The sequence below is a fragment of the Carassius auratus genome, chromosome 13 (assembly GCF_003368295.1).
Source record: "Carassius auratus strain Wakin chromosome 13, ASM336829v1, whole genome shotgun sequence".
Taxonomy (NCBI): Eukaryota; Metazoa; Chordata; class Actinopteri; order Cypriniformes; family Cyprinidae; genus Carassius; species Carassius auratus.
In genome coordinates, this window is record NC_039255.1 from 21507114 (window position 1) to 21522854 (window position 15741).

Genomic DNA, 15741 nt, shown 5'->3' on the forward strand with positions numbered 1-15741 from the left:
AAGGCACACCAGGGTTTCACTTCTGCTTTGACACTTGATATGAGACCATATAAAGTGTAAAAATCAAAGCAGAAACCACCTAAATAAAAGCATAAAGTAGGAAACAAAGTGTAGATATAAAGGGTTATTGGAAAGCTCTGTGCAATAAACCTGAACTCGCTGTACATCTGGCCTCTTTACTTTGCATGAACGTTGATTTATGGTTTGTAGGATCAAAACAGTCTCATAACTAATACACTTACATTTCACTTATACTAAATACAAGAGGAGAACAGGGGGCTTCAATTACAATGACTTATATACCGTAATAATAATAACAACAATTGTGTGTGTGTGTGTTTGTGTTCTGCTGTTTCTTTGTTCCCAAGTACAGAAGCATTATTATGAGGTCTGTTCTGCATTACTTGATAAAGGGAAATGATTATTTTAATAACAGAACTGGTTTGCATGTGGTTTACTAAATTATATCAGAGTTTCAACAACAATAATTCTATTGCAGAGTTTAACTTTTTTCCATAATAATATATTTATGTTTCGTTTATCTAAAATTATTTTGACTAGGTACAGCTTGCCCAAATAATTATAATAATAAACTATAAAGTGGTCACATTGCTGCATTCTATATATATCTTGCCAAATGTAACCTGACCATTAAAATCTAATTGTATGACATTTGTATATGGATTTCCTCTTTTTTTTTTTTGTTTGACACTTCTTAAAATAATGGATGCTTATTAGACAAGACATTTTAAAAAACAAACAAACAAAAAACATCTTAGATCCCCCCCCCCCCCCCATGATGCCATTAGTCAAGGCCAACATTTCTATAAGATTATGAATAAAATCACTGTACAAGAAATAAGACTGAAAAAATTATAAGAGACTGAGGAAAAAAAAAACATTGTACTTTTTACTTCTCATTTAATGTGGCTTTTTATGTGTAAACTGATGTGCTTTATATTTTCTCTGGTGACTGTTTCTTTGAAGTTCTCTAAAAGGAAAAGTTTAAATCTTGCAATCATTGAACTCTCCTCATCTTACCTGATTTCAATGTATTTTTTATTTCCAAATTTCTTTTGTGGAACAGTATAACTTTCATAGACTGAGATAAACAACTTAATGTTTATATTTTATTTATTTATGAGCACGTAATTATTGAAGTAGCATTTGTCATATTAAAATGAAATACTCCAAAACTGCTGATCCTGCAAAGAGGTCATATGTTCTTTGTGGAAACACACATTACATAATTAGCTGACATAAATGCATGAACTATAAAAAGGATGCTGACGTCTTGTTTCAAAAGTCCATTCACATAATCCAGCAGATGAGCACATCTTCACAGTCCTGGGGGAAAAAAGACAAGAAGTTACTTATGACACAACTACAGTACCATCTTATTAAAAGCAAAAAATAAAAAATAATAATACAAAAATATGTGGACTGAGAACTAAAAAGCATTTGAACACCTCAGCGCATATTGCATTCATTGCATATCAAAGCAGCACCTGAAATTAAGCAATGCTAGTCCTCTGCCAGGGATCCTCTCGTTTATCTGGAGGTGGCAGTCTTTGGTTTGGCCGCCTGTGCTCCGCAGCACTGCGCCTGGGGACGCTCGGGGTCTTTCTTTAGGACTGTCGGGCGCAGCACGTCAATGTCCCGCTCGAGGTGATCCAGCAGCTCGCTGACGATCCTCGGCGAGGCGTGGAAGTCGACGGAGAAGTATCCTCCGTGCGTGTGTCGAGAGTCGTGTTTGGAGATCTTGTAGGGCAGCCTGCGCTCGCCGAGGCTCTCCAGACTCCGGACCACTGCGCCGCGCGCGAGCAGCGTCTCCACCGTGCGCCGCAGCACCGCCGCAGTCTCCGGCCTCTGCATCGCCTTCAGGATCACACACAGCTCATACCGAGGCATCTCCTGGTGCTGTCTGGACGGAGGAGCCACGGAGTTTATTTATCAAAAATAACCGGCTCTCGGAGGTGCATGTGTGTCTTCTTCAAGGAGATCCTGCGAGGACACGCGTGGAGGTTGATGTAGTGCTCCACCTTCAGCACGGGAGGGTTAGACTTCATTCCTCACGATGACTTTCAATCGATTTTAATGTGAATTTCTACATAAAACCTTGACCTCTTGCGTTATTGCACGTGCAAAACAAACATACTATATGTTGTTACAAGATATGGGATACGTTCATAATGAAATATTGTTGCTTTGCAGAAATTATTAAAAAGTAAAACATTACAAAGCATAAAAAATAAATAAAGGTTATATGTTGACACTTAAAAATATCAAAACTGAAATTATATAACTTTTATAATCCTTATAGTTAACCATATTTGATATCCATTCTAAATGATCACATTACGTTAAATATCAGGGTTTTTAGGAAGCCTGTTCAGTTTTTTAATCATCATTGTATTGCAGTGTGTGGTATAATTTACCACAGAGCATTGTTCATAAAAATAAGTATTTAAATATTATTTTAAGAAATACATGGGAGATAAGGAACCTGATATTTATACTGTTATAAAGATATTGTTGATTTAACTTAAAAGCTATCAGAATTTTCCTTCCTGGGTGTGAGATCCTTATTCCTCTATCGCCCATTAAAGCCTATAATAAATATAATATACCTTTCATATATGTATATATATATTTTTTTTTTCACGACTATATTTATGTATGTACCGTATATATTTCACGGCTGCTGCATGCTATTGACAAAAACAGAATAAATAACTTTATCCATAACCAATAAAGCGGCATTTAAAATTTTACTTTGGCCTATTAGATCTACATATGAATAAAATATGGAATAAGATATGGCGATACTAATTTTTCTAAGTAGATAAATCAAATGACCAAAGGATACACGCACCGTAACGCGATCGTGTAAGTAGTGTGACGCACTTATTGTGCGACATTGTCAGCTTCTCCATGTGACGGAGAAAAAGCCAATCGCGCACCTCCTCCGCACGAGAGCAACGAAGATGGCGCAAGACAGTACGGTGCCCAGCGATCTCTACCAGCATGTGTACTCGTTTCTCGTGGAAAACAAGTTCGCCAAAGCCGCAAAAGAGTTTTTAAAGCAGGCTAAAGTGGTAAGAGTCTTTGTGCGTGTTTCTTAGAGCCCCTCGTGCGCGCGCGGTTCTGTCATGTGTTGTGTCTGCACTAACGCACGCGCGTGAGAATTAACACGCAGCTTGAGTGAAACACGTGTTTATGAGCCGCGCTAAAGATGTGTTTAAAATGCGTTTAACTTCTGACGGTTTTTGTATCATTTGACCGGTGTCATTACAGCTTAGCTTTTCTTACATATTTAACCTGTGCTTGACTTAAAAAAAAAAAAAATCATCATCATTCTTTAAAGATAGGACTTTTTCAACAGGTTTAGTCGTGTCTGTTGTCTTTACATTAAGAATTATAAAATCATATAACAGATGACAAACAAAAAAGTGGAAAGGGTGAACTTAAGGCCAAGGCTAATCAAAAAAACAAAAACAAACATTTAACCTACATAAATGATTCACACAGTTGTTATCTAGCTTTAGCCACAGAAGTCTTGATTCAATGTGTCTCTAAGAAAACAAAGTTGGGGTTTTTACTACTAATTGTACTTTTATAGGTTGTAGTTGCACTTATTATACTTATGTACGTTTTAGTATTCTAAAGCTTGTATTATATTAATTTACAATTGTATCCATTTCATCTCATTAGAAACCTCAAGACCAAAATGAGGACAATCTCTTGGACATCTTCAATTTTTGGGTGAAGTATGTACACGCGGTATCTCAGAATTGTTTCTGTGACAACTTTAGGTCACTCTTGGTTTGGTAATACTTGTCACTTCCACTGTTGGCTTGTAATTTCCATTATTTGCGTGCTCAAGGTCCCCAGAAACCAAAAAGCGTAAAGCAGTCCCCAGCGGCCCATCGGCGGTCAACGGCCCGTCAGCAAAGAAAGCCAAGAAAGCTGCTGAGAGCTCAAGTAGTGAGGACTCCAGCAGTGAAGAAGAAGCTGCACCTGCCAAGAAAGTCAAAGGACAAGGTACAGAGCTGTTTCTTGTGCACCGAGCTTGCATTTACTTGCTTAAAAATACAATAAAATCAGTAAAATTGCAATGAATTTTTACAGTTTAAAATGACTTTTCTATTTGAATTATTTAAGTATTTAACTACATGTTATTCATTTAACAGCGAAAGCTCCTGCTCCAAAGAAGCCAGCAGCTGTAGCTGCTAAAAAGAGCAGCAGCTCTGAAGACTCCAGCGACTCGGAGGATGAAGCTCAGGCTAAAACTGCAGCAAAGGTCAGGAAGCTGCAGCTGTTTAAGTGTGTGTGTGTGTGTGTTAGGATGCCTCTTCCTGAAGCTGGATCTTGTTGATTTGTTGCGCAGAAGCCTGCCGCTGTGAGACCTGCAGCCCCCGTCAGGAAGAAAGACCCCAGTTCCAGCAGCGAGGAGTCGGACTCGGATGAGGAGCCGGCCAAAGCTCCAGCTAAAGGTGAGCTGAACGTCTGTGTACTGCTTCAGCTGTGATTGCTCAAAGACTTGTTTAAAGCGGTGATCTGGGGTCTCCAGGAGCCAAGGCCAAGCCTGCGGCAGGGACCCCGAAACCGGCGTCCACTCCAGGGTCTGCAGCTCAGAAGAAACAGGACAGCAGCAGCAGCGAGGACAGCTCCAGTGAATCAGAGGACGAGGGTCCAGTGAAGGTACATTAACTTAATCATGCTTCAGAAATCAGGTTTTTTACTCTCATTCTTTTTCAGTTTTTGTTATGGTTGTCTGTTTTAATGGTTAAATTACATTTTAATATGCGAAAAGGATGTCTAATCGATTTTTTTGTTTAACAATTTAAAACATTTCTTAAGATTGTAAACATAATGGAGCTTATGACTTATTTTTATTTCTTTCAGAATGCAAAATAAATAAATGCATTTGTTTACTTTATCACAGAGCGCAGTAAAAAAACCAGTCCTATTGAAGACCGCTCCAGCTAAACCTGCAGAGTCCAGCAGTGAGGAGTCATCCTCAGATGAGGAAGATGCTCCTCCTACGAAGAAACCCAAGACTGGTATTACTACTAATTTAAAAATAATTCACATTAAAGTTGCATTAAGAAATGGGGTTTGCTCAAACATCCAGTACAGTGATCTTGAACGTTATCCTGACGTTGATCACCATTAGTATAAGTTGTGAGGATGCCTCATCTGAGCATGGTTGGAAATCTTATAAGGAAAAAGTGGAGACAAACATGAAATTGAAGATCATCTCTATTTCCAGGTCCATTCAATGCCGTCCCGCCTCCAGGAACACTGACGACTCCTGCTCCAGTCAAAGCTCCTGGTAAGAGTATAGATATTATAATAATAATAATAATAGTAGCAATAAAATTATTAATTTACACATTTCCATCAATCCTTTTTCCAACTCGGTGATTTTTTTTTTTCCTGACGTGGTGTTATATCTTTCACTTAGATGTAAATGCAACTGGTGGAAACACAAACTCTGTCCGTCTTCATTTCAGGCTGCAGAGCAAGCATTTTTTTTTTTCAGGTTTATTTGCAAGTTTGGTCCCAAAATAAACTAAAATAAAGAACAAAAATGTTAAACTTTTAAATTAGCTCTTCACCGTAATTAACTCTTGTGGGTCTTTTTTTTTCTTCTTGTTAATTTTCTCTAATTGAGAACGCTTTGCAGAAAAAGTCCTGAATGTATCTACAATAATCAATTCTGCAGTTAGTATTCATTGTGCTTTTAGTTATTCTGGTAAGATCCTGTCTATGAATTTAAGTAATTCTTATGGCTTTATACAAGCATGTTAACATTAGTTTTACATGCGATACATTTATAAAATTGTGATTTTTTTTATTATTATTTTTTTTAATAAAGCAGTATTGCTATATTCCTCGTCTAAATGTTGTATGCTTAATTTTTCATAATCACTGGTGATTCTCATTACTGTAATGCTACTTTTATTTTCTGGTTTGAATGAAAATAGTTTAACTTTAACCATTAAACTAACTCCCCAAAGGCAGTGTATTATAAGGTGTAGATTATATATATATATATATATAAATTGTAATTGGATTGGTCGACGTTTAATAATCAAGGATAATAATCATAATAATGATTAATCATAATAATTAATAATCATAAACTAATTTTTTTTCTTTTTTTTCTTAGAGCTAAATATAATTTCTTGAATGTTTTCCTATTGTGTGTCTCCCAGCAGCTCCAGGGAAGACTGTGACTCCCAAAGCTGCTGCTCAGAAGGACTCGTCCAGTTCGGACAGCTCTGGTAATGCCCTCTCTGCTGATCATCACCACACACAGCTGTTTTTGGAGACCTTTTGTTATTTTTTTGTCAAGTCACCTATATTTAAATAATGCTCTTTAACCCTTTCGAGTCGATTAACTCATATATGCGTTTTGAGTCATTTTCACCTGATAACCCCGAAAAGAACTTAAATTACACTCTCAGTTTTAATCGTACAGATAAGAGCAATACATCAATCGAATCTGTAAAGGGTCTACTTTTTTTTGGATACAGACATAACAACAAAACTTTGTGCACTTATAAAATAAAGATAACAAACAAGGTGCGCTGTCTACAGTCTTTATCTCCGCTGAGCGTCATGTACAAACATTTCATTAAAATGAACTGTAACTCCGTGAATACTCAACGAAGAGACATGAGAGAGATATCTATAGAAAGCTTGACATGTCTACTTTACAACTAAACAAGTGCTGCCGAAAACAAATATTCTGAGATAAATTAATCCATATGAAAACAACGCAATGTCTGTTTTTCATATCTCCGCTCATTATATCTAATGTGACCACGCCCCCGAGCTTAACGCGCTATTCAGATTCAAACTGAAGCGCGCGGCTTGAATACACCCACACAGAAGAAAAAGCAGCGAGACTATTCTTCAAGTTTTTATTTTATTTTACTTTTTGCTTCGCGATGAGAGGAATAAGACATAATTCACCCCAAAAAGATGTGATGTGGTTGAGGATTTGAGAAATGGATTTCCTCAGAAAAAAGAATGAAGCACTTTATTCAGCAGAGATCATAAACATGAGTAAGTCTCTTTTTATTTATTTGTACTAGTTTTCACATAACGTGTAAACATTTTACTAGTTAGACTTTTTCCAAATACTTTTTCCAAACTATAATTCCTGACTAAATGTATAATCAAGTGAAACATTATGAAGTTTCAATAACAATATACAATACTATACCATTCAAAAGCTTGATGTAAATAATATAAATGTGACAAATAGAGATAACTCTAACAAATGTAAAAACAATGCAGTTCTTTCAATTTATTCCCCCTAAAAAACCTGAAAAATATTATCAGCTCTTTTCAACATTAATAATAATAATAATAATAATAATAATAATGATGATAATAAATGGGGTTTATTTGGTAGAAAATAAGATTGTTAAAAGGATTTCTGAAGGATTGTGTGACTAGAGAAAGGATGCCAAAAAATTTGAAAGTCAGCTTTGATTGTTCCTAATAAACTGTTTAACTGCTCCCCCAAGTGGATATTAAATTATGTTGTGGGATAATTAAATATATTCTTAATAAACTACAAACATAAAATTATATAGATTTATTTTGTTCTCACATTCTTTCTTGTAAGTCCTCCCTCAGAGTGGCACAGTTGAATGAGAGGCTCATTATGCGGGCCTTTGTCTTCTCAGGTGTAAATCACAATGATATTCATGATAGTTGACGCCTACTCGCATATGACTTTTACCAACAAAAAGTGTCTTAGAAAATTTAAATCAATATATTGTTTTCTGTGAGTGAGTAAACAAGATGATTTTCACATCATTTAGAAAGAAAAATTCTAGGCTACAAGCTCCAGTTCTCAACTTTTCCCGCAACCAATTTTATGTATGTGTTTTATTCCCTTATTCAAGTGATTTAACATTTTTAGTTTTTCACTAACCATGCATAACATTTTTTTTCTCAAAAATACAATCATGTACATGCATGGGTTTCACATATTATTATAGCCCAGTTTGTGCTGATTACAGTGATATTATACTTTACCCATTTAGATATTTATAAGAAACTGAAAAAAGCACAAATGTCAGGGCATGACAAAACTTCTCAAGGCCCCAAAAATACCCTTAGACTCCAGAGGGTTTTAAAGGGATACTCCACCTCAACAGAAAATTGTCATCAATCACTCACCCCCATGTCGTTCCAAACCCGTAAAAGCTCATTCGTCTTTGGAACACAATTTAAGATATTTTGGATGAAAACCTGGAGACTGCCAAGTAAAATACACTGTCAAGGTCTAGAAAAGTACAAATCCACAGAATCAGTGCATGCTTGTGGCGCGGCTGACACAGATGAGCGATGTGGAGAGACACAGAAGAGACTGCTGACAAAGGAATTGTTGAATAAAGTCGTTATTTTAGTTTTCTTCACTCACAAACAGTATTCTCGTCGCTTCATAACGTTACGGTTGAACCACTGATGGACTGTTCTGACATTGTCTTTCATACTTTTCTGGACCTTGACAGTGTAATTTACTTGGCAGTCTATGGGACAGTCACAAGCCTCCCGGTTTTCATCCGAAATCTTAAATTGTGTTTCAAAGACGAACAAAACTTTTTTTTTTTTTTTATGGGAACGACATGGGGGTGTGGGTAAGTGATTAATGATATATAATAATTTCAATTTTGGGGATGGACTTTCACTTTAACAATACAGATGGAGGCAAAGCAACTACACAGCATTAATTAGAAAAATAATGTCAGTAATGCAGAATGACAATAGTATACTAAACACTCATTTTTCAGTTAATTTAAAGTGCTAATAAACTGCTTTCTTTTTCTTAGATTCAAGTTCAGAGGATGAAGCAAAGAAACCAGCTGCTAAAACTGCTGTGGTTAAAGCAGCCCAGGCTAAGAAAGCACCTGCAAAGATCGCTCCTGCTCAGAAAAAGGACTCTTCAAGCTCCGAATCTTCAAGCTCAGAGGACGAAGCAGCAAAGCCTGCTGTCAAAGGCACACCTGCTAAAGCAGCATCTGCTAAATCTACACCCGCTAAAGCAGCATCTGCTAAATCTACACCCGCTAAAGTCACCCCTGCTGCAGACAAGGCTTCATCTTCTAGCTCTGAAGACTCAGACGATGAGGAGGAGGCCAAGAAACCAGCAGCTAAAGCTGTCCCAGTTAAACCTGCGCCAGCCAAGAAAACAGCATCTAAAGTCAAGCCTGCTGCAGAAGAATCGTCATCATCGAGCTCCGAGTCTGAGGAAGACAAACCGGCCCCAAAACCAACCCCAGCCAAGGCTGCTCCTGCTAAAGCTGCTCCCCCAAAGAAGACCCCTGCTAAGAAAGACCATTCCTCAAGTTCAGGTCTGTTGTCATCACGTCCATGAAAAAGTTTTGCATTTTGTCATCATTTATTTGTCTTGTTACATTAAAATGTAAGATTGTCAAAAATGGAACACAAAAGTAGATGTTTTGAAAAATGTTCATGATGCTCTTTTTCCATACAAAGGAAAATAACAAGGCTATACCAATTTTTCTGAAGCCTTAAGCTTTCCTTTTTGGTAATTTTACAATTAGAAATATTTAGAAAAAATTCTAAAGTCATACAAGTCTGAAATGATGTGGCAGTGGATTAAAAGATCTAGAGAAATAGTGTTATAATTTGAGTGCTGTTGATCAAGATTGTATTAATCATAGATCTGTTTTCTCTCGCACAGATTCAGACAGCTCTGAAGATGAAGCCCCAGTTAAACCAGCAGCCACGTCCAAGGCTTTGAGCGCTCCTAAACCTGCAGTCAAACCCGCCGAATCCAGCTCGGACTCGGACAGCTCTTCAGATGATGAGAAACCTCAGAAGAAGGCCACCACCACACCGGTGTCCAAACCAGCAGCGGCTGCTACTACCAAGAGCCCTGCTTCTGCCTCCAAACCACCTGCTCCAGCCAGTAAGACCACAGCGGAGACCAGCAGCAGCGATTCGGACAGCTCCAGTGAAGACGAGAAGAAAGTGAAGACTACTGTGACCCCCAAAGCGTCAGCAGCTAAGCCGGCCGTGACTCCAGTTAGCGCCAAGAAAGCCGAGAGCAGTAGCTCTGCATCTGACAGCTCAGACTCTGAGACCGAGGCTAAGAAGACTCCCGCCAAGCCTGCCGTCACCAATGGAAAGACTGCTACAACAAAAACACCCACCTCAGCAGCGAAGACGCCGGCTAAGAAGACGGCAGAGTCTTCCTCCTCCAGTGACAGCAGCTCTGATGAAGAGGAGTCTCCTAAAACCCCAGCTGTGAAGACCCCACCTGCTGCGAAGACCAAAGCTGAGGACTCTTCATCTGAAGAAGAGGAGACGACCAAGACTCCTGTCACAACAAACGGTATTCACAGTACTCCGCGTGTCTGAGAGCAAGGTGTTTTGTTTGGTACTGGTCCCCAGGCTAGTTTTTATTACTTACTCGATCAAACCTGTCAGATTTCTCCTGTGACTCCTCAAAACAACAGTAAAGCACTACTCGGCACTTCTTATGCTCGATGATGAAGGGCAGCAGGGTAGTAGTATAAAGTCTTAAGACATAAGTTTAACTTGTCTCTTACGTGTGAGACGAAAGCATCACTCCGCACATTTTATGGGGCTGTTCGCACAGAAGATGAAGTTCAGTGCAATGGGAAAACGTTCGTTTAACTCGAAATGGTGTTTTGAAAATGTGAGCGCAGCAATCAAAGATGTAAATTTAGTTGCATAGAAAAACAATTGAGATATGCACCAGTTCTTTTATTGTCATGGTTTGAATGAACATAGCAGGAAGTTGCATCTAGTGGGTTCAGCTGACTAATAAAAACATTCAAATGTAACCTGTCACCCATCTTCTACTCGCATTCGAAGCATCCCAGGTGTATGTGACTTCACTCTGTTGGGAACCGGAAGAGGTTTATTCAGCAGGATTTTAAACAGCATCCTGAGTTGTTTAGTTGTTGAACAAAGTAAACCGTTAGCTGAAATATCCTGCTTTTATGTCCCCACTAAAGTCAAAAGCAAACCTTTTGCATGTTGCTAAGCTAACAATGTGATATTTTAATAAGCATAAAAATGCACATGCAAATATCATCAGTACTACTGTGGCATTGTATTAATTGCAGTACACGTTCTTCTGGGTTAATATTGGCAGCGAACCTATGATAACAATTGCTGCTTACATAGGACACTCATTCAAACAAATGTCATATTGCTTGTGCAGGTCAAGTCAACAGACTCGGTTCAGCTTGGAAGAGTGCATTTGCTCCACCTGGTTAGGGCATCAAAACTGTTGATATTGATCATCTTCTAAACCATCTAGCCCTTTTGTAGACCCCTCACATTTTGTTCTTCCGGTTCTCTTCTCTTTGAACACAGGCACAAAGAGCAAAAAAAAGGGCAAAGAGGAAGAGACGACAACACCCCAGAACAAAATGACCACCTCCACACCTCACACTTTTCCCAGAACCAAACAGAAGGTGAGCGAGCGTGATTGTGTTGATGTTGGCTCTCGTACAGTGCATATTCAAACACACCCAAGGGTCAGATTGGGAATCTGGAGGTGGGCGAATCTAATTCACATAACACTGAAGTCTGTATCCTAGTATTTATTGATCCAGTGATTCTTGCTTTGATGCAAGTGGCACTGGTGCTTCACATCACATACTGAAACGTCCTCTTTCCACATTAAGAAGCTCCACACTGGCAAGTCCATTTTATTTTTCAGTGCAGAAGCTAGCTGTTTTCTGTGAATATGCAAAACTTTCGCTTCATTAGCCACGGTAGGGAACTAATGAGAAGATTATGTAATTGTAGCTGCTACAACCCAGTGTGTTAATAATTAGGAAAATGCATTAAAACGTAGTTTGCAATATCAAGCGGTTTTGTACAGCTAGAAATAGCTGGAAGGAGATGACACTGGAAGCCAGAAACATTACATTTACAATCAGCCGTGCCCCCTCTTACTGGAAATACATGTACCCACACGGTTTGCTTATGCACTTGTTCTTAAATATGTTTTCTGTTTCTCTGTGTGACTTCTAAAGGAAACCAATGCTCCTTTTCGTAGAGTAAGAGACGAGGAAATTGAGCTGGATCCCCGCCTGGCAAACAATTCATTCGATGCAAAGGTAAGACAGTAAACTTGAACGCATGTCAGCCCAACGTTTACTGTGAAGAGACATGCGTGTGTGGTGCTTCAAAAGGTCTGACTCTTCTGTTCTTTACTTCAGATGGGAGCCAATGGTGACTGGGGCCAGAAAGCCAACAATGTGCTTAAATTTACCAAGGGCAAATCTTTCCGGCATGAGAAGACCAAGAAGAAGCGTGGCAGTTATAGAGGAGGTGCGATCTCCACCTCAGTGAACTCCATTAAGTTTGACAGCGACTGAGATTACAAACTAAATGAACCTCTGAACTCTCCATATCCCTCTTTCCCACAATATCAGCTCTGAAAGGCACTGTTTTGAGCCGTCTGCTCTCTGTTGGGTATTGATTGAAGGCTCAGGAATATTTGGGGTTGTGTATTTACACTCTTTCATGCAGTTAGACACCACATGGTGGCGCCGCGTCATTGCGTTTAGGCCTTTCGATTAGCTTCTCTGTAAAAATGGTTTTGGCTTTACTGTAAAATGTTTCTTAAAGTTGGCTTGACAAATTATATACAGTTGTCCTAACAGGTAATTGTTAATATAATAGAAATTACAATGATTTTCTTGTAAATGAAATGTCATTTATGGTTGCGTTAACATTTTATGAGCCTGTGTATCTTGAGCCTGGTGATTTTGTCCTGTTTGAAGAAGTTGTGTAGTTAATGACTCTTCTGTTTGACAGACACTGGAAGACCACCCTTACAATAACACACGAATCGTCCTCATACGTTTATATAGTTTAGTTTTAATATTTTATGGTTTCATATGTTACGCAGGAATTTGTAATTTGGTCTCCTTTATTATCAGTACTGTAATTAAAACATGGACTGAAACTCAACTGTTCGTCCCAGAAAGAGCGTAACTGTGTCCTGTTTAATTTGGTGTGAGGTTTGCCAAAATGTCTACCAATGACAATTTTATATATATATATATATATATATATATCAATTTGTTAGGAATAACAGTGTTGGAAATAACCAGGTTACAGGTTTAGCCAAAAAAATCTATTTATCTAATAATGTATGTTGTAAAAGGGACAGTATTTCTAAGCATATTTCATAAATTTAATTCTGAAGCACAGTATAAAAACATACAAATTTGAAAAAGACCTGATCAACATTAGAGAACAATTACAGAGACCCCCAAGTTATTAATGGTTATTCCAAATTTGTGATTTCTAGAAGATTGCAGGTTTCAAATGTCACTAATTCATTTGAGTCTCCCAAAAAGGCTGGTCGTCCATGTAAGTCAAATGCATAAGACAGAATAATGCAGAGACACTCAATGGAGAATTGGTTCAACACTGCAGCTGGAATTGCTCAACGGTTCAGTGGTGAACAGGGTTGGGATTTAAAGAATTGAAACTCAAAGCACACTCTGCAATGACCAAGCCTCTCATCAGCAGAGAGATTCAAAAAGCTAGGCTCACCTTTGCTGAGTAGCATGTTGTGTGAAGAGAGGAGAACTGGTCCACAGTTCACTTTAGTGATGAAAGCAAGTTCCATTTTATTTGGGTCTGATGGGAAGCATTTTGTTTTGTGTCAAACTGAGGAATGACTGAAGCCCAACTGCGTAAAGAAGCCAGTGAAAGGTAGAGGAGGAAGTGTTATGGTTCGGGAGATGTTTTCGGGCATCAGAAGTTGGGCCTCTTTTACAGCTACATGAATGCAAATGTTGATCAGAACCTCCTTAAGCAACATGCAGTACCTTCCCTGCATGCTCCTCCCAATCAGCCTGCAATTTCATGCAAGGCAATGCTCCCTCACACACTGCAAAACCTGAACATGGATAGTCCTGATCTAAACCCATCTGAAAATCTCTGGAAAATCCTTGGTGACAAAATTAAGACTAAGAAAGTCACCAAACTATGGAAGAGACTAGAAGAAGAGTGGACTGGCCTCTACACTTCCTATTCATTTCTGACAGCTGTAACCTACAAAGTTTTTTGTTTTAATCCTCTTTCACAACCTGGAAAGACCATGAAAGTTGTTCATGAACTCTCTGAATGTGCCGTTATGGCCACAAGGGCCGTTTCTATTCTCTGTGCTCTCAATTAGTAGCTCCATCTGCCTGAGCTATCTTGGTGGTCCCCTGCACCATCAGCTCTGCTGAAGTGCTCCATTGGCTCCACCGTGGGGAGCTTTGGTCCTATCAGCTCTGGTGTGGTGGCCATCAGGTCCACTGTGGAGATCCAACAGAGGACCCATACTGTACCACTATATTTGGACTGCATTTCCCATAACCCATTGCGTGGGCTCATCATGCCTGATTGTTTTCACCTGTGTCTCATTACCTGTTTTCAGTCACTCTTTGAAAAGACTTGCGTGTCTCAACTGCAGTTCTGAGTGTTTCATCCTGGTTCTCTCATGTTTTCCTTTTTCTTCATATTCTGTCTGTTTTATCTGGACCACTCTGTTTGCCTCAGCTCTGAACTCTGTCATTGTTTGGACTGCTTGTTTTTGACCTTTATGCCTGTTTTGATTACAGTTGTGGATTTCCCCCTCTAAACTACTGCATTTAGATCCTCAGCTTTCGTGTTCCCATGCAGTTTTGTTACTGTAGGAAAGGCTTTCTGATCTGCCAGATTATGCTTTTATTGACTTTTTTCTGTTATGCCCTTAATATTCTACTCCAAGAAAACCATTGTCACTGGGGCAATACCTTTTTAATGGGACAGAATTGTACCTTAAATGTAAAGAAACATTGAATTTTGTACCTTTAAGGATATTTTTACAATGGGCAACCACAATGTACTTTTCCTACTGAACATGCACATTCAACAACTGAACCCAAAGCCATCCATTTCATATGTGCACATTTCTTTCTTTTACTTTTCACACAATACTCTTTCTTCACTCTTAACTTGAAAGTACAAAATAAATTATGTAAAAGCATCAAAAACATTGTAATGAGATGTGCACCAATCTGTTTTGTAATACATTTAAGGTCAGCATTTTTGCTGAGGCCTGTAGTAAAAGACTAAATGTTCAAAGAATACTGTATTCAATAGGACATATTATTTCTTTATTTAACCAGGGGAAATCATATTGAGATTATAGTCTCTTTTTCAAATGCTCCCTGGCCAAGAAATAACCGGTGTAGCAAACTTTAAGGGATGTTAATGTCATAAGATTGTAAATGTTGCCCATGTTCCCATTGTTGATCTGTTCAAAAAGTACTGCAGTGTTGAGGATGCATGAAAACGACACACCACATGTGCTGAGGGACTACAACAATGGATATACTTTAAGGAGCATCCATTCTTTACCAAACGAAGCAATCTTCACCTTGTGATGTCAGGGGCCTATACATGTCCAATGTGTTCACACAGACATTTTACTGTAGTAAAACTAATCAAACACTAAGGATTGAAATCCATATCTAAGAAGATATTGAGTAGGTATTAGGGGTGTAACGGTTCAAATTACTTAAGGTTTGCTTTGTATCATGCACTGTTAAAAATTGCTGTAAAACTGCCACATTTTTACAGCAGCATGCTGTTTTTCATTAAAAAAAGAGCATTATGGGCAATATTTGCCATTTTCAAGAAAGTAGCTTGCTGATA

The 15741-nt window shown here is 38.4% G+C and overlaps 1 protein-coding gene and 1 pseudogene across 3 annotated transcripts; one reads left to right on the plus strand and one right to left on the minus strand.

Moving 5' to 3' along the window:
- Nucleotides 1-1551: 1551 nt before the first annotated feature.
- On the minus strand, nucleotides 1552-2069 carry LOC113113288 (28S ribosomal protein S6, mitochondrial pseudogene; annotated as a pseudogene).
- Nucleotides 2070-2921: 852 nt separating this feature from the next.
- On the plus strand, nucleotides 2922-15077 carry LOC113113019 (nucleolar and coiled-body phosphoprotein 1-like). Of its 3 annotated transcripts, none has more exons than XM_026279118.1 (14): nucleotides 2922-3098; nucleotides 3715-3770; nucleotides 3887-4044; nucleotides 4194-4303; nucleotides 4391-4496; nucleotides 4574-4704; nucleotides 4949-5066; nucleotides 5276-5338; nucleotides 6225-6293; nucleotides 8862-9383; nucleotides 9737-10390; nucleotides 11404-11504; nucleotides 12095-12155; nucleotides 12258-15077. In XM_026279118.1, the coding sequence occupies exons 1-13, from the start codon at nucleotides 2988-2990 to the stop codon at nucleotides 12113-12115; spliced, it is 2220 nt and encodes a 739-aa protein (XP_026134903.1). In that variant the 5' UTR covers nucleotides 2922-2987; the 3' UTR covers nucleotides 12116-12155; nucleotides 12258-15077. The 3 variants fall into 3 exon arrangements, with proteins under 3 accessions (XP_026134903.1, XP_026134902.1, XP_026134900.1); XM_026279117.1 differs by having other exon boundaries at nucleotides 6228-6293; nucleotides 12072-12155; XM_026279115.1 differs by having other exon boundaries at nucleotides 2923-3098; nucleotides 12072-12155.
- The last annotated feature ends 664 nt before the right edge of the window (nucleotides 15078-15741 follow it).

Excerpts from the sequence above, each read along its gene's own strand:
- LOC113113019 (XM_026279115.1), top strand. The coding sequence starts at position 2,988 with ATGGCGCAAGACAGTACGGTGCCCAGCGATCTCTACCAGCATGTGTAC. Across the intron at positions 4,045-4,193 it reads CAAGAAAGTCAAAGGACAAG|CGAAAGCTCCTGCTCCAAAG; the intron begins GTACAGAGCTGT and ends TTCATTTAACAG. Across the intron at positions 4,497-4,573 it reads GGCCAAAGCTCCAGCTAAAG|GAGCCAAGGCCAAGCCTGCG; the intron begins GTGAGCTGAACG and ends TGGGGTCTCCAG.